The sequence below is a fragment of the Durio zibethinus genome, chromosome 5, assembly GCF_047325235.1.
Source record: "Durio zibethinus cultivar Kanyao isolate XHJ-2024 chromosome 5, ASM4732523v1, whole genome shotgun sequence".
Taxonomy (NCBI): domain Eukaryota; kingdom Viridiplantae; phylum Streptophyta; class Magnoliopsida; order Malvales; family Malvaceae; genus Durio; species Durio zibethinus.
The window spans coordinates 33,825,017-33,843,994 of record NC_143166.1 but is presented as its reverse complement, the minus strand read 5'-3'; the positions used below and the strand labels follow the sequence as shown (position 1 = coordinate 33,843,994).

The window sequence follows — 18,978 nt, the reverse complement described above, 5'->3', positions numbered from 1 at the left end:
TATTAAGGCAAAGGAAAATAGGAATTGGATGAGGAAACACAGAGAAACAAAGATCAATTAATTCCATGAGGCTCCTCAAAAACATCCTATAGCAGAACTCTGATATTGATGCAAAGGAAAAAGAGCATTGAATTGGAAACATATAGAAACAAACATCAACATGATAAGCTCACCAAAAACACAACAGAAGCAGTTGAACGGTGACCCTGAACTGGGGGGTTTTATGAACATGCACTAAACTCAGCCCTCTCAAAGTCCTTGTGCAGGAACCACCAAGGCCCCGTTTTTTACAGTATTCTGGAAAAATAAACAAATAATAAAGAAAGATTATATTGGAATAAATAGGTAAAAAAAATGCATATACTGAATATTCTAAGCAATACTGATTTAGAATTTAAAGGGCACCACAAGTTGTTAAAGAATGGGCCAAACATACAGGTATAGAACATTGAAAACAATATAAAGAAGGCCACAGATTATTACAAAAAATTATTTGTTGAAAATGTAACTTGTGTTACCTGTGTATGCATGCAATTTCTAATATTTTTGACAATTAGCATTATTGTCATTAATTAGCTGCCAGATATTCCATGGGATAGAATTTCTATCAGTCCTTAACTGGCAGTCAAGACTCAAGTCTCCAGATAGACCTTGGAAACAAAAAACATAACTCATGACATACAAATTGATAACTGTAAAATTTAACTGACAAATCCTGCCGTCATACGCAAACCCATAAAGAGAGTCAAGCCCAACCAAACTCCTCTAAGACCAAGAACTATAGGAGCAAAGAGAAAAAATGCAGAAGACATCTAGAAATCACATAAAATAAATGTTAGAAGAAGCAAATTGTTAAGTTTTATACCTAAAATAAGGGATACTGAAATTTTTAAGAAGCAGCTTACCATAGAACAAGCTGCATATGGGAAGTCCGAGACACCATAACGGAGACCATCAAATACAAACACTAAAGCATTTATAGGTTGACTAGCACTGACAAACTATAACAATTTCAGAAGGAATCATCATACACATCTGAGGTCACCCATAAACAGAAGCAAAGAATGGGAAGAGTTTACTGGATATTGATTTGATTACTTACCAGTACCCCAGTCCTAACAATTCCTAGAACCTTAGCATCTTGGGTGAAGAAGGTGGCCAAAGAACCAAAGCATACTCCCAGGATTGCAGCCAATGAAACATCTGTGACAAACCCTAACCATAAAACCATGCACATTACGTCATTAAACGTATCAAAAGTCAGATTATCAACATAATGAATCTAGATACCCAACAAAGCCAAAACCAGAAAACAATGTGACAAGCAGAAAGCAATTGTAGGAAAATCCAAGTAAAGCTTACCTTCAACAAAAAGTTTGTAATTTCCTTCACAGTCTTTAATTCACCTTTAGATAGATAACTTCCAATCAAGGCCTACAGAAAAAGATAGATGTTAGAAAGAAGGACCTTATTTACTCACAATTCTAGGAAAGCTTAGAATGTCTTTACATGTAAAACAATGATTTACAGTCTGTATGTGTGTTTGTAACTATTACCAAGGAGCTGAATTTAGGGGATCTCGTTCAACATCAATTTACCCAAACACGGTGAAAAAAATGGGATCACTTCTTCTGGGTTTGTTGAGATGCTGTCTCACTCTGATCTCACAGATTATTTTGGTCAAAATCTCAGTAGTTAAATCACCAAGTATCGCATGGGATGATAGAGGATAAATGAGTAAATACCATCATGATAATAATTTAGAAAGATGCTCAAGAGAATTATGTACCTGACCAGATGCTGCAAGTGCATCCATAAGAAGAGATACAGCCTGCCATTCTTGCATGGGTATCTGATGAGCAGCCATAGACAGTGAACCTTGATGTGCAGCCATAGAAGTCCCCAGTGTCGATGTTATTAGCACTGCAAGAGTTCTTCCAAGAAGAAAACCACCTGTAAAAACCATTTTGCTGTAAGATATCAAAATAAATATCCTAAACAAATATATATCCAAGAACATAAAAGTGTAGACATCCTAAATAGAGAAAGGATTATGAAATGGAGCACTACAATCATAATAACAAAAACTGTTCTCTGCATAGCACAACATTCTGTATCTCAAAGCTAATAAATAATTACCAGATTTTATGTAGCTACCAAATTGCAATGTCCCGATCTTTGGGGGCAGTAATACAACTCTCTTATTTAAATACCCGATCATCAGAAAGGCAACAATGTACCCGATAACAAAAAAATATTCAGAATCATTTCAGGGAAGCACATTATTTAAGAAAAGAAGGGAATCAATGCCTGAAGCAGACATACTTACTGAGATAAAACAGTGGAGAGAGCTGCCCCAGCTACATCCATTCCAAAGCCATACATCAGTAAGGGGAAAAAGAATATGGCTAATAAATTGCCAACACCTGCATTGGAAGCAACCACATTAATTAGTCAAAAGAGGAACATAGAGAAAAGCTACCTAAAATATAAATCATTAATGACAGTAGAAAACAAAGGAAAAAAAACAAAAGATATAGAATATCCTAAAATATAAATCATTAATGACAGTAGAAAACAAAGGAAAAAATAACAAAAGATATAGTATCAAACTACTGTGTGCTTTACCCAAATCAACTCTATGCTTCTTCTATACCACTAATAGTGCTTTAATTTCCACAGTAACATTTAAAAGGTGATAAATGGTAGTTTGTAAGGAAGAAAAAGAGGAGGCAAACAATCCCAAGATGTGCATGCAAGATTGGGTCAACCAGAATAGTTAAAGCCCAAATTAGTTTAAAACAGTAATGACCAGAAGTGGATTTATTCCAAGGGGTAAAAGAGTGGTTATTACAAATGAATGCATGTTAGGATATGATCTACCCCACCCAACAATACCTAGATAATGAAAAAAAAAAAAAACTTAAAAAGAGGAAAAGGTTAATTTCAAATACTATTACACCCAGATTTTTGCATCCTTGTGTAAGGTTTGTAACTCTTCACTTAAAATGTAAATTAGTTCTACAAATTTACTGTTACTGATTATGGAAGGTCTATGCAGCAGCTTGCTACCAAATTTTGTTCTGCAGTTAAATGACAAACAAAGTTTATACACACATAAATTATATTACATGTATTCTAAGATATGTGGTCAACAAAAAGTAGACATAAACAGAGCTCATTCCAAGCACACCCCTTCAATGTCAAATCAAATACTTGCCTAAACAAAAAAACAGGAGTCTTTGTATCTTTAAATCCAAGAAAAATGCCTTGAAGAGCCAAAGTGACTACCGCAGCGGAAGCACCAAGAGCTCACTCTAAGTGAAAGAAACCATTTTGCTGGAGCATGCATATCTGATGTCTGTTAAGAGGATAAAAACAAGAAATGAAACTTCCACGTTAATAAGTATTTTAGCAAAGAGGGAGCAACAGAGGAATGGCTAAAAGATAGCAAAATAAATTTACAATAAATCTAAACTTACTGAGGGTACTCCCATCAACTTAAGAAATGATCCAGACCCAAAAGATAATGCCAAGGCCTCAAAGATGCCGCTAGAAGTAAAGCTGTAGACACCAAGGATAATTGCTTTCTTTCAGCTACACTATCCAGAGGCTTACCATTAGCACTCTCCACTTCAAAGTAAAAAAAAAATAGTCAAATAACAGGTAAAATGTTCAGTCATCTTAAATCTGGTACCATAAAGTAGAAACGCCATTAACCAAAACCATTATGCATCAAATGTCTCCCTAAATTAACCTGCTGACAAATTTTCAATTGCATTACTTGAGATGTCTTCAGCCACGAAGGAAGTAGCGACACTAAGGAGAGGAATATTAAACAACTTTGATACTACGTTAAAAACTGATATGGAAACACCTGCAGAAGCCAATGCCACGGAACCTGCAGAAACAACAAAAAGAATCTGTCCATAAATAAAATAAAGCATTGATTTTCAAATTTTGAAGCCTGAAATTGGGTGCTCTAGAGGCAGATTCTATCAACCTTTCAAATTTTCAATTACTTGAAACTACATGAAATCAATATAAACATACAATTTTTTTATTTGGGAACAAAATTTATTTTTGAAGCAGCAATATGTTACAATTTGCAATAGAGATCAGAGTAATATAAAGCATGGTTATAAAATCAATTATTGGTGCTTATAGAGAAAAGTATATACTTCAGAAAACTAACATTAGATTAAAAGATGAACAACAAAATCAAGAGTCAAAAAACCAAATTGTTAGTCTATTACCAAAGGACAACATTGTTAGCATCATAGAATCAAAAGAAGGAAAGTAGCATTATTTTTGTGATTAAAGCAATGGCAACATTAGATCATACTCAGTCTTCCAATATATACTGTCTCCATCAGCTGTGCTAAGGGATCAATAGCCTGTCCAGCAATTGCAAGCAGAGAAAGCATAATAAGTTCCCTCTTGACATCTACAGACGTCCCTGTCACCTCACTGCATATTTAAACTAGCAAATAAGAATTAGCAAAATGGAGTTTCAGAGTCCAATCATAAAGGAAGATGCAATAATGAAGCAGAAATAGAGTACCCAAACTATACTTGAATTTGATAATGTCAGCATGAATGATATGTTATTTTACATCACAGACCATGTAACTTCCACTAATGCTTAAAGTTTACTTTACCATTATGCTAGAGGGGAAGAAAACACTAAATTACAGAAATCAAACCCTATGATTTTCATAGGCATTATACAAACCAACCTACATCAAAACTACATATCGCCTAAAGAATATATATATATATATATATATATATATATATATATCATACACACGCACTAAGGAAATTAACTCTACCCACATTTCTATACAACATTAAAAACAATATAACTACGAAACAAATAGACAATGGGTCATAAAAATCTTACCGGACATCAACATTTTCAGATGAACTTAAAAGGGCAGTACCCTCTTCTTCATTCAACGCAAGTCTCTCCTCGACATCTTCCACACCAAGATCAGAACTTAACTGATTGCGAAACACCGGAAAACGGGGATTCCTACGTGCCACTAATGGTGACAACAATGAATTCTTATGTACTGCAGATAGGTGGCAGTTTCGCGCACCATCTGTATAACGTAATTCCTGTCTAAATTTACAAAATTTAGTTTGGTTTGATGAAGAATGGGAACTCGTAGACTTGTTAGTCTCGTTCCATGCCCTCTTTCTATTTGTCAATCCACTTGAAACTGTGGGCCTTTGAGTCTTGTGAGTGTCATTGCCAGGGATTATCAGCTTCTGTAGCTATCAAACCTGAAAATCACATAAAAAAATTAGAAAAAAAATGGAATCTTTATTTCAAATAAGAACTTTACCTTTAACAGAGCAAGATAAAAAGAAAAATTGAAAACTAGTAAAACAAGAGAAATCTCCCGACAGATTTTGTGTTTGGTTGTCGAGAAAACGAGGCAGATGAAAAAGAAAAGTTTGGAAAAAAAAAAAAAGGAAATTTACCGTTCTTTAAGGTAAGGGGAGGTGCGTAGAGTTTTAAAAATGTTAAGAAGAATCCAAAAAAGAAGAGAGAAAGAAATGTTAACCTGCTTATCGTATCGCCATTGACGGTACGGAAAGAAGAGAGAAGTGGTTTCAGCAGAAACACTTGCAATGGAAAGTGAAACTAAGACGCGGATAATCAAACTTATTTTGATAGTGGGCGTGGATTGTAAGCTATCGCTTTTTGGGCCTCCTTGGCCCAAATGGTTTTGGACATTTAGTGAAATTGGGCCTACACAGACCAAGAAAAAAATCCTAATTAATTAATTTACTAAAAATTTATTATTATTTTATACAAATTTTGTTTATATACACTTTCTTGAAATTTTTTTAATTTTTATTTTTATTTTTTAATATATCAAGAGTATATACCATCCTATTAACCCGACTTATGAATTTGAAAAACTCCACTAATCATGAATAAAATAATTTTTTATTTATTATTTAATTATACTTTATTGTGCTTCTTTGTATATAAATATGAGGTTGAAATTCGTTGTATTTTTTTATTATAAGATTTGTTGGGAATTGAAGCTCCATAACTGTCATTAAAAGTATGGTATTCTATCAAAAGATACTATAATTAAAAAACTATGTTTGATTGAATAAGGTGACTAATAAAAATTATTTGATATTGCAAGTTGTTAGATTAAAAAGCAAAGAGGTAGCATTAGATATCAATTAGCCTTGCAAATTGTTTCTTTTATTCAATTGGCTTTGCAATTAGTATTTGTTTTATCCTTCCAATCCTCGTACAATAATTTTTTATTTTAAAAAAACGTGGGCAGTGGGCACCCATAAGAAAAGTAATTATAACTTTTGAAAATAGAGTAGAGTTAATAATTTATGTATTTATATCTTATAAAATATTAATAATTTATATAAAAATTATGTATTTTAATTTGTATTAATTTAAATATATAAAATATATTTTTTATATTTTATTAAATTTATTATTAATTTTTATTAAAATTTTAAATTATATTATTTTATATATTTTATTTATATTATTTTCATGTCGTGTTATAGTTTTATAAATTATCAAAATTTAAAGCGGAGTTGCAGTTGACAGTATTCAGAGAAGAACCTTGAATTCCGCAAATGTCAGAATAACCTTTTAATTTTCACAAGAATAATTGCTGATAAAAGATTAAGCATCAAAATCCAATTAATTCAGGGCCAACACTTCCATAAAAAATCTTGAAAGAACCAATCTCATAGGCTGAAAATAACATATGCATATGGACCATGAAGACAGTAGCCAACGTGTTCCTTTTTCAGAATTGAAAGAGAATGGACTACTTTTTCTAGAAAAAAGTTGCACAAGTTTTTGAGACCACTCTTCAACTAAAAAGGCTTTTTTCACTAAAGTCATTTGCCTTCACCAAATCAAAAAAAAAAAAAAAAAAAAAAAAAACCAACTTTGCAGTTCTCTGCTTCGGTTACAACATTTTTTTTACTGGAAAAGATGGAAAGAAAACAAGAACAAAATGGAAAGAAAGTCCCAATTCAAACTGATCCTTGAAACATCATTGCTTGGAGAAGATGCTGTTCATCCAAAAGTGAGAAACAAAAGATTGTGAGTGCTGGATTAGTGATAATCATAAAAGCTTTGAAAACTGGTAGGGGTCAGTAACATTATGGACAGGTAAACGTAATTTGTTTGAACAATTAAGCAGAAATGGAAATACCGAAAATGGTCCCATAGATTTTGAAATTTGGCAGTGGAAAGGATTTGAGAGACAAATAGCCACATGCATGAAAAAAATGTCTGCCAAATTAAGACAGCTTAAAGAGTTAACATTTACTTGAACAAGAGGAGTCCTGAACAAGGCTCGTGAAGATGATTGAGTTGTTGAAGCCAGCATAGGAACATGTTGATCGATTGCAACCCGAAGTGTTACTACTGCCAAGGGATAAACCTTCACATTGCATAGGTGGGCATGCATCCCACTTGGATGGTTTGTTCCCAGATGGTTCACAATTTAATCTGACCAAGCCATAATGATACACATAATCAGGTCCCAAAGACATTAGCAAATTGAAAGGCCAAAGTCCTTAAAGAATAAGACATTTGAAGATATACTTACGTCCAGTTGCTGGCAGCATCACATGTGCATCTCACACAACCATTAGCAGTGAAGACGTATGTGCCATTAGAAGCAAGTAAGGGATAGTCCAACGAGTCAGTTGTAATTGATGAGTTGCAGGCTGTAAAAAAAAAAAAATGAAAAACTTCAAATTAATTTGACTAGGTTCTAAAGCAGACAATCTTTTGGAGATAAAATGAAAGATTTCCTGCTATGATTGATCTCACAAACTGATTGAAGCCTGAATAGTAGTAGGCCCAAATACCCAGCTAGCAGGATTGGAACTGGACAAGAGGGTAAGAACAGAAGAACTGAAAAATATATAAAACCTAAATATCGTAGGATTCTCTTGGTGGGGCAAAACAAAAAAATGGAATCATTCAAACAATATTTACCATGTCTATCTAAAAAAAAAAATCAAAATAATTAGTATAGTATATGACAAACAATCACTGCCAACTGCCAAGCTCTCTAATAGTAAAAGTTTTAACTATGCAAACTACGATATTTCTGCCATCACCCCCCTAAAAATATCATGGCTACAGAGGATGAAAAGAACCCGAAATGTAAATCCAAGGGATGAAGAGATATTTCAAATACTAAAATCCAAAGCTATTCAGACCATATGTCCAGGTTCATTGCCTAATCTCTAGCCGTCCCACCTTTTCACCTATTCCACCAACATATCAAGCCCAAAGCCAAAATACTGTTAACATAAGTTATTTTAATGGCAGGTTTTAGTTTTTAGCAGAGGGGTAAAACAGAAGTTACCATACCTTTGAGAGGAACATCAATTGGTTGGTTAGCTATTAACTCATTTTCGGCTTTGATCCCATTAATCTTAGCCAAAGTCTCCTCATCAGTTCCAAACTCCCGAGCAATCTCCTCCAAAGAACTCCCTGACTTCACCATGTGTGCGTAATGCACCACTCTCTCGCCGTCCACGTCATCACAGCTACAAGGCAACGGGATTTTCAGCTCCTGTCCAGGCGTTATCAAATCGGGATCCGGAATGCCATTGGCGGCTTGAATTTGCCGGAACTGCACTAACCGTGAGAATACTTCAGTTGCTATGTGGTCAAGCCCGTCACCTGCTTGAACTTTGTAGATTGGAGCCCCGCTGGACGTTCCAGTGTTGTTGTAGCAAACACAATTGATGGGGACTTTGATGACTTGTTGTGCCGGTATGGTGTGGTTGCGTGGAGTGTAGAGAGGTAAGTTGTTGGCTCCGAGGAGATTCCGGAGGTTCTTGACGTTGAAAAGAGATTGAATGGCACCGAGGTTGGTGTTGTTGACGGTGATGTAGCCGACCAGGGCACGACATCCAATCGGGGAGCTACAGTTGAAGCTTTGAGCAGTGGAATACTCGAGGTTACTGAGAGCTGAGAGCAATATTGGAAGGAGGAGAAACAGTTTAGCAAAATCCATGTTTCTTTTTGCAGCTGCTTCTAGTTCTTTGTTAGTTTGGTGCATGAGAAGAAAACCTGCAACCGTGTAGATGAGGGCTTTGGCTTTTAGGGAACCATTTGACCATTTTGACTGCGGAGAGATTGGAGTTTCAACAGTGTCGGCTTGACAAAATTTGCCTGAGCGTAAGTTTTGCTTTGATGGAAACCGTTTTACTACGGTTTTAGATTTTACTTTTCCTGCAGCAACTTGGGTTCTCTTCTCTACAATGTTTTCTTTGTTGAAAAGTCATTATCAATGAATGATGATTGAATAAAGCCATTGTGCCTATCTTATTTCCCAGCTACATTAGAAGAATAATCCGAATTGTTGTCAATTGATTTTGAGAAAATTGCCAATTGACTTCCACAGTTGCATATTTTTAAAAGAACAATTAAAAAAAACCACATATAAATAGATAAAAACATGCGAATAGCTCGAATTTTTCTTCATTTGTGTTTTTGGTATCGTGCAGCTTACGGGTCATATTTTATGTACACATGAAATGGACGTAACTGGGCCAGGCCAGCTGATCATTGCCGCCATTATACTGTATTCTTTTGATCGAAAAGCCGAAAAAAAACACACACACACACACAACAGTTCCAAGCATCAACCAGATGTACAGGAAAAAAAGACTATGAGTGCTGACCAAAACCACCGACTAATTCTAAGAAAAAAAAATCAGCATACAACAAATGGGAAATTAAGTGAGCAGATATGCCTCTCGTTATCGATGAAGACAACTAAACAAACGTACATTACGGTATCACTTTTCTTCCAGTCGCCGAAGCACAGATTCAGCAAAGCTTTGTTGTCTGCAAGTGTAAAATGAACCATTTAGACTACTATTCTTAGTTCCATAAACCAGCTCAGCAATTCAAAGCATAAAAGTAAAAAATTGAACAGCATGAATGAAATGATGATAATTGAAAGACTTCCAGGTACTGGAAACTTTGCAGCAAATATTCAATTCATCTAAAGTAATAAAATGACAGAATCACAAATGTAATAGCCTATGTTTATGAAACAAAAATAAATAATATAGCAATATAATCTTATTATATAAAAAAGTTACTCAAAATGGTGTCCTTATCCTGAGTAAGTCAAGGACTAGGAAATCCTGTTGTAAGGGTTGGTTAACAAGGACAAGGGACCTAGTTGCAACCATGTTGATAAAGTATTTTAAATGGTAACTTGGATGCACTGACATGAGAAGCTATATCTTTGTGGTATTAACAACAGTACCATGAACTACCAAGAACGACCTCATAGTTCCAGCTACCATTTAAGATGCCCCAGGCGTTTATGCACTTAAACGTGATACTAGGAAAATTAGATATTAGTGAATGCCATCAATATAAAACACAAATGAAGATCTAAAGATATCAGATGTTATCACAACCAGGAACAAGGGAAAGGAATAGGAGAGGATTGTCTTACTTTCGTTCTGTATGCTTAGGGCTAGGACGAGAGTACTTCAAATATCCATCCCATGGAACCTTTTTAAGACCTGCTCGGACAGATATTATGTCTCTTACCCTGTATAGAAGGATATCAGAATCAAAGCTATTGCTTTCTAGAGGACGACACAGAGCCAAGTTTGTGTCTATAAAAGATAAGAGATGACATAAAACTTGTTAACTGGTGCCATTAAGTACTGATCGAAACTAATTAAGAATAGTACTTACCTCTCTGCAAATTCAATTGGTGTTTCTCCAGGTTTTAGATTTTGGGGCTCTAGGTACCACACGTCACAAACAACAGCCCAGGATGTCATAAGCTGCAACAGATGCATTGTGAAGGACTGCCTGCATGAAATGTAATATTGGTAAGACATCAGAGGTATCACAAACCACAAAACAACAAATCAATGATGACAAAACATGCAAGTCATTTTATAGTTGTGCAGGAACAGCTGAACACTTGGTGATCAATTGCTTACTTCCGGCTATTCCAAAATGCATCAACAAAAATTTTATTGTACTTGATTGCAATCGGGCAAACTGTGCAACCAAGTTCAAATGCACCCTAAACATCATCAAAGAAACCAAGTTAAAGAAAGTAGGAACCATGTGAAAGGAACAACGTAGGCAGTTCTCCCAAAATACTAACAGCTATACCTTCTTAAACATAACACTATATTGATTGTTTACACAGGTCCCTTCAGGAAATATAAGAAGAGGATTATTGTCAACCCCCTGAATATGATCCCTTAACCTGAAATTCAGAAGTAAACACAATCATGAGAAGGAATACATATTGAAATAAAAATTTTCCCTACTCTAATTGCACTTACTTCTTTGCTACAATTTCACGATCTTTCGCCTCTGAACGGTTAAACCAAATACACCCTACACTCTCTAAAATAGTGCTCTGTATAAGTCCTGTATGTAAAAGAAAATCAAATAGATTGTTTCATTCTCAATATACACAAGATATTAACCTAATTCTCACTCCTCCAATACTGCCATCAAAATCTATTTTTAATAAAAGAAAAAGATAGCAGAGCACCTGGAATTGTGTTCTTTCAACTTAAAAAGATGAAAAGCTGCATCATAAAGTTATTCAACATCTATAGTCCATAACAGGCATCATGAAAACTATCAAACCAAGCAGCAAGGACATGCATTTCTCTGTCACCAACATTTGTGCACCAGTAAAGATCTTTGTGAATAAGAGGGCCGTTTTGCACAATAATAGTAATTGTGTACTGTATAGCCATAAAATCTTGAAGCTCATTCCAACAGAAATAATGGAGAAAATTTAGCAAACACAAAGCTATATATTTCTCCATAGGGATTTTCTTATGAAAACATAAAAGTAAGGAATTCTATAATTTCAACATCTAATATGAAATGTTGAGTGACAGGCTGTAACTGATGAGTTTTAAAACTGACATACAACCAGATGTAATGAAACGTGATTCAGGAAAACTCGGAAAAGCATGCAACAGAACTAATCAGCTAACCAAGAATCCCTACCAACATTAATTCTATAAACATCATTCATAAGTATTTTGCACTACTACTTACCAACCCATCCAGGGTGCTTCTGCATAATCACAGCAAATGGAGTCATCTGTTCTAATATGATGAAATCAATCATAGAAGTATGATTGGCCACAAACACCTGTTAAATCCATGGAAGGAATGCTCAGATACATTTTAATTTTGAAAGATACACAGCCTAAAAAGAGTACTACAGAATCAGACCAAAACCTCAATGAAATAAAAATTAAAACAAAACAAAACAAAAACTTAGATACAAACAAGGGAACTAGGAAGACCATAAGGAGTAGAAAGAATAGTCAGCTAAACCTGCTTGGGCCGCATGCTAGGCCGTGGTCCATGGTACTTAACCACTCCAGTCCAGGATGCAACAAAGAAGCTGCAGAGGAGCTCCACCAGAAACCTCTGAAAAGAAAATATAATGAACTTAATAAGTTTAGGCATAAACTTTGAATGAGATAAATGTGCTAGAATACAGGTAAAGCACAAGTTGCCTGTTTAGAATTTTAAACCTTTTCTTCCTTCATAAGTATGGTATAAAACCACCACACACACATACACATATACAGAGACAAAAGAAAGACATAAAAGCTGCACAAACTCGAAATGCATAAAGTTCACACCTCCATCTTTTCCCGCAGCTTATCGTGCCCTTTGAGTAGAAAGTGTACAGGAATGACAGATGACAGAAATAATATCCATCCTATCGTCAAAACTATAACCCTGCAGATTTAACAGCATAATGGAAACTCAGAAACATCGCGAGTATTTCAACATATAACATGCTACCTACTAACCTCTAAAGCTGACGTAAGTAAACCTATTCAAACAAAAACCATCATGCATTAAACAATTAGATATTACTTTTGAAAAGCATAATGGCTAACCTCACAGGGAATAAAACCAAGTACCGAATAGCCACACCAAAACACCACAGAGGAAACAAATACACATTCCAGTTCCATGGTTCAGGAGGATTCGACTTAAAACACCGAGTGAATGAATCCTGCCCATTGAGTACACAGCTATAATCAGTTAAATCTTGAAAAATCTTTCACCAGATACTTCTACTCAAGATCAAAACTTTAGCGTAAATAAGAACACGCCAATCATTTTTCTTTTATTAAAAATTACTAGATAATTCAAATTTAACTCACACTCAAACACAAAATATATATAAAATCAAGAATTTTGTTATTCACAAACTATTGGTCTTCGCTTTCGTTAATCATTTTCCCGGGAAACATGCAGACCTTTATAATAAATGAGGAGAGGAAGAGAGAGATTACATCAACTATGGCACCAGCGGCTTCAGTTAAAGTGGGAGAAATATCAAGTAAATCCCGTCTGAAACCAATTCAAAAACCCTAATCATTAATTAACTGATTTTCAAGAAAAAAATCGAAAGAAAAGATGGGGGGAAGTGTAATTACAGACGAAGCTTGCCGCGGGGTTCATGAATGGAGGATCCGGAAGGGAGATAATCTTCGATGTTGGGTCGATCCAAGTCCAATTCGGAGCTCGATGAGCTCAGCTTCCCTTCAATACCGCTCATTTCTTGTTTTCTTTTCTTTTTTGCCTTCCTGCGCCGTGGTGTGGTCTAATACTCTGATTTGGTTTGTGGGATTTTGTTTGGTTTGGACTTTTAAAATTGGGTTTTTTTCCTTATTTATATCGATAAAACCAAACAGAAATTTTTTTATTTTATTTTATTTATTTATTTATTTACTCTACACGCAATACAATGAAAATTCAATGCCCGTATGTTTTAATGATGTTTTTTTAAGAAAATATGAAATTCAAAATTTTAACTTTTTATTTCAAAAGAAAAACTTCAATAGCTTTTTAATTGTAGTTTATCTACACAATTAAGTAGATTTTATAATTTAATATGACAAAAATATATTAAATAATATGATTTAAAATTTTAATAATAATTATAAATAAATTTTTTATTTTTTATTGACATAAATTATAATATATAATTTTAATATAAAATATTATATGAATATATAAATTTTAATATTTTAAATGAGATAAATATTAGAATTAATAAGTTTACATGTTTATTTAAAAATAAGAAAGTTTTCTTTTTTTTGATAAACTTTTTTATCATTTAAGCTAACTTTAATTTATGAAAATTAGTTATAGTAATATTAAAATTTTATTTTCATCAACAAGGTAAATTCATAAATCAAACTCAAGAGCTTTTCCTTCCTTTGGTTTATTAATAAAGAAATTCCAACAAAAATTTTTAAAAAAAAAATCTATTAGTAAGTTTAATAAATTAGAAATCCAACAAAAATCAACAGAGAGAGAAATCATGATTTTTTTTTTCATTTTAGCAGACACTCAGTGAAAAAGAAATTAATAAAAAATTATTTTTAGGTTTAATATAACTCACCATTTTTGTCCCTTTTTTTAATAGAAACATCCAAGGACCAAAGTCCACATCCATTGGGTACAAAATTACCAAATAATAGAATCCTACTTCTCATTAATTTATACAAGAGAAAGAATTAACCTTCTTTTTTTTTTTTTTTTTTTTTGGTTCTTATTCAGATTTCAGACCATTGTGATTTATTATTTTTTTAATGATTAATGTGCCTTTCTTCTGATAGCATCTATTCTTGTTCCACCTCACTCTCTCTTAATGACACCCCAAATTTCAAGCACTTGGACTCCTTCAGAATAATTAATGAAGAGAAGTGTCTTTCTCGTTTGGGCCTCAAATTAATAAATTATTTGGTATAAATCGTAATCTACTTCAATTCAATGAACGGCGCAGCAAGCCTGGGTTCAAAGTATGTATGTAAATATATATATATATATATATGTATATATATATATATGTAAGATGTCAATTTAAATTAATATAAAATTTTTAATTTTACAGTTATTAATTTCAAAAAAATTTAATCTCATTTCTTAAATTTATTAAAATTAATGATTCTTTTTCAAATTTCTAATATAATTTTAAACTAAAGAAAATATTATAAGCCTAAATTCTCTCGAACTAATAATTTTTAAAAAAATTATAATAACATATCAACTAATTTAAGGGATAATTGACAATTAGTGATTAAAAAAATGTAAAATTTTTGTGTAACTTGATTTATATATATATATATATATGATAATTCATGTATTACAATTTATATATTAATATCATATTTTATAAAAAAATTATATATCATAATTTATGTACATATAAAAAAATAAAATGAACATAAATAAAAAACGACTGCTTGATAGAACCAGTAAATGTTTGAACCATGTTTCTTTCTTGTACTAATGCTTTTATTTTTATAAATGCTTGTTGCTAATTTGTCAGGGGTTTTTTGGGCAATATCCTGTACCTATACTTCAATTTATATGAAAAATAAAAGGAATTGTTGTGAATCGATTACAAGTTAAAATAAAAAATCAAATAGAATATTCATTAATCAAATCATTCACTCATTCACTTCATAGTTTAATAAATTTTTGAAAAATTGATTAATCGGACAAGAATAGAGTCCCATTCTACGCATATATATCAATACCGATAACAATAAAATCTATAATAAGAGAAAAATTCATTGTCTTTAACCCTAGAAGAGAAGTCTCCAACAAGAAACGCGTACATGGACACACAGGTTAGACATGCATATATTGTATCGTGGGACGTTGGTTTCATGTTTATGGCAGAATACTTGTTATTTATCATGGGATTTTGGTATTTAATCAAGTTTTCTTTTGGTGTTAGGATATAGCTCGATTGTCATTTATAGCTTTACGCAAATGAGAACATTAATGGCAAGCTTCTCACATTTGCCGGTCCTCGTGTCACGGGTCGAGACTCAAGCTCCGAACCCGCGCGGCTCCGGGACCCGGGCATTCACCCTTCCGGCGTCCCAGATCAGCCTTCCGCCACGGTTCACACCCTTGTGAAGTATTGTCCGCTCTGACCCCCCTGGCCTCACGGTTTTGTCCTACAAAAGGCGCCTCACAAGGCGGAGATGGTGTGAACCCTTTTATACCCCAGGGACCTTCCTATTATGTTCGATGTGAGATTCAGGACTCCCCCTTAGGTCCGTGACATTCTCCCGCACCCAACCTCGTGACGCCCTCGTCACGGAGGCCGGCCACCCTGCCTACCTCCCTCGAGGCGCTCGGCGTGGATCGAACGGTTTAGGGCTGGCTCTGATACCACTTATCACGGGTCGAGACTTAAGCTCCGAACCCGCGCGGCTCCGGGACCCGGGCATTCACCCTTCCGGCGTCCCAGATCAGCCTTCCGCCACGGTTCACACCCTTGTGAGGTATTGTCCGCTCTGGCCCCCTGGCCTCACGGTTTTGTCCTACAAAAGGCGCCTCACAAGGCGGAGATGGTGTGAACCCTTTTATACCCCAGGGACCTTCCTATTATATTCGATGTGGGATTCAGGACTCCCCTTAGGTCCGTGACACTCGTGCTTGGATAACCCAAGAGGTATATGAGAATCTCTATTGTTGATGACCTGACATTCCAGTGCTGCTCTTTCATACTCTGTGACCTTTTCCTGGTGAATAATTTGGAAGATAGCGCAATGTTTTAGCTTTCTCTTCTACTCGTTTCAATCATGCTGCATGAAGCAGTATGCTGATATTAAATACTTCTCATATGCTTGCTTAGAGCCTTGTCAAGGGCACTAATGTTGGGCACATTGCTGGTCTTCTCCGCTCCAATGGCAGAGACGTATAGTCTTCATGGCGTCAATTCGAAAGACATAGATCTGCAGGTTACAACACAAAAGTTTTGAAGAAATTCAAATGCGTTAAAGCTCAATCAAAGCAAACTGACATCATTTTTTGAAAGAAGACATACTTTTAATTGCTGTTTAACTACAGACAAGATACAAACTCGAGGTAAAACCTATGCCTCCATCCTCACATATTCATAGTAAGTTACCCTGAAATTTTAACATGGTTTAACTAGAACCCAGCTGAGTGTTACCCAAACTTTGACATAGTTTAACCAGAACCCAGATTTTAACCCTTGAGAAGCAGCCAAGGAAAAGGAAATTAGAGGAGAAAAATCATACAGCATTCATGTCTGAATGAATTGGTAGTAATCTTCTGGACATTGTGTTAGAATATCTTAGCTCTGGTCCAAACATGTTAATGTAGATAATACAATCTGTAGCCCAGCCCATCAAACATTGTTAGGCTTCTACACTCATAGGATGAAGTGGAACCTTTCAAAATCTACAAAGCAAGTTTTTGTTGAATATTTTATACACATGTTGATTCCACGGCTGGATTTTGCTTTTCATGGAATGATGTTCCGGAGATTCTACAAAAAGAAAGTGGGAGCTCTAGCAAGTTGTTGAGGCAGTGGTTGAGAAACCTCTCCTCTCTTCTCCGTGCGGTGGTTAAAAAAGTAGGAGTAATGATTGCAATGGTGGACCTTTCTTCTTTTTTGATTTCAGGGTGGTTCATTCCAAACAACCTCAATTGTCAATTGGCCCTTCATTCAAGTATTAGGTTGGGCCCCAATTTGTGCATTTCAAATTTTCTCGTTCCAACAAAATTCACTTCTAAGTGAATAACAATTGCCTTTATTTGATGTGTGGTATAAATTTAAGTGAATAATAATTTGAGGCAAAATATGATGGTATAATTGCCTTTATTTTCTCTTATATGAGGGCCAACATTATTTTGTAAGTCAAAATGAAGGGACACTAATGCAAAGAGAAAAAAAAATAGTGAAAAAAGGAGGAGGCCAGTCACCAATGCAGTATGCTAATCTATCCATCACAATCAAAATTATTATACTTCCAACATTATGTGACTTTGCTTGAAATTTGATCAAAAAAAAAAAACCTTGGCTTGAAATCAGTGTTCCTTTAGGATTACTCCAATTTGAGATGAACCTTGAAAATATAGGGATCAGGAGTTGTGATTAAGCAGGTATGTGTCATTACAATAAATTAATTAAAAAATAATGTTTTCAAATCATTATTAAAAATAAATTAACTTTCATATCAAATAATTTAAATTAAATCCAAATAAAATTTTGGAATATTCTTAATTTTATTATAAATAAAAAAAGTGAATTGATATACTTTTAAAAGAAAACTTGATAATCCCTTGGGTCATGTATATTTTAACCCGTTTACAGTAAATGTGAGCAATTAATCATTTTGATAGGTTTGGTTTGAAAAAAATAATAATTGAATTAATTAATTTTTATTTAACAAGTAATTGAATTAATTAAAAAATTTTAAATAATGAATCAAAATTGAACCAATCAAAATCAATTCGATTTAATCGATTCGATTTGAAAAAAATTAATAATTGAATTAATTGATTTTCATTTAATAAGTAATAATAATTGAATTAATTAATTTTTATTTAACAAGTAATTGAATTAATTAAAAAATTTTAAATAATGAATCAAAATTGAACCAATCAAAATCAATTCGATTTGAAAAAAATTAATAATTGAATTAATTGATTTTCATTTAATAAGTAATCAAATCGATTGAAAATTTTTAAATAATCAACTATAATTAAATCGCTCAAAATCGGTTCGGTTTAATTAAATAATCAAATTTTTTATCATTTTGTTTATATTATAAACAATTATTTAGTTATAAATTCAATCCTATAAAAGTTAAATTCAAGTATCATTCAAATTAAATCACTAAAAATTTTAATAATTTCAATAACATTTTATAAGAAAAAATAAATAAAAATATTTATTTTAATTTTTTTATTTTTATTTATTAAAAAATTAATTAATTCAATTAATTTAATTATTAATTTTAAGAATAAAAAATTAATTAATTTAATCGATCTAAAAAATTAATTATAACTAAAATTAAATAAATGACCATTTTTCATCGTTTTGATTAGGGATGGCATCGGGTCGG

General features: G+C 33.5%; 2 protein-coding genes and 1 pseudogene across 3 annotated transcripts; all 3 read right to left on the bottom strand.

Moving 5' to 3' along the window:
* Positions 1–26: 26 nt before the first annotated feature.
* Positions 27–6,907, bottom strand: LOC111282563 (protein DETOXIFICATION 45, chloroplastic-like; annotated as a pseudogene). The gene is made up of 15 exons (XR_016342007.1): positions 6,799–6,907; positions 6,620–6,646; positions 5,577–5,764; positions 4,907–5,283; positions 4,346–4,470; positions 3,758–3,901; positions 3,483–3,633; positions 3,229–3,361; positions 2,330–2,427; positions 2,140–2,240; positions 1,790–1,953; positions 1,359–1,434; positions 1,103–1,215; positions 906–1,001; positions 27–812 (listed from the first exon to the last, which is right to left on the bottom strand). The product of XR_016342007.1 is annotated as a protein DETOXIFICATION 45, chloroplastic-like (transcript).
* LOC111282144 (lysM domain-containing GPI-anchored protein 2-like) lies at positions 6,696–9,316 on the bottom strand. The gene is made up of 4 exons (XM_022870107.2): positions 8,399–9,316; positions 7,623–7,743; positions 7,341–7,522; positions 6,696–7,080 (listed from the first exon to the last, which is right to left on the bottom strand). Exons 1-4 carry the CDS (start codon positions 9,093–9,095, stop codon positions 6,989–6,991), a joined length of 1,092 nt encoding a protein of 363 aa, XP_022725842.1. The 5' UTR covers positions 9,096–9,316; the 3' UTR covers positions 6,696–6,988.
* A 167-nt stretch (positions 9,317–9,483) lies between these two features.
* Positions 9,484–13,725, bottom strand: GPAT9 (glycerol-3-phosphate acyltransferase 9). The gene is made up of 12 exons (XM_022870106.2): positions 13,513–13,725; positions 13,369–13,426; positions 12,967–13,085; positions 12,703–12,802; positions 12,389–12,484; positions 12,104–12,200; positions 11,368–11,455; positions 11,192–11,288; positions 11,014–11,099; positions 10,760–10,879; positions 10,512–10,610; positions 9,484–9,886 (listed from the first exon to the last, which is right to left on the bottom strand). Exons 1-12 carry the CDS (start codon positions 13,632–13,634, stop codon positions 9,838–9,840), a joined length of 1,131 nt encoding a protein of 376 aa, XP_022725841.1. The 5' UTR covers positions 13,635–13,725; the 3' UTR covers positions 9,484–9,837.
* Between the last annotated feature and the right edge of the window lie 5,253 nt (positions 13,726–18,978).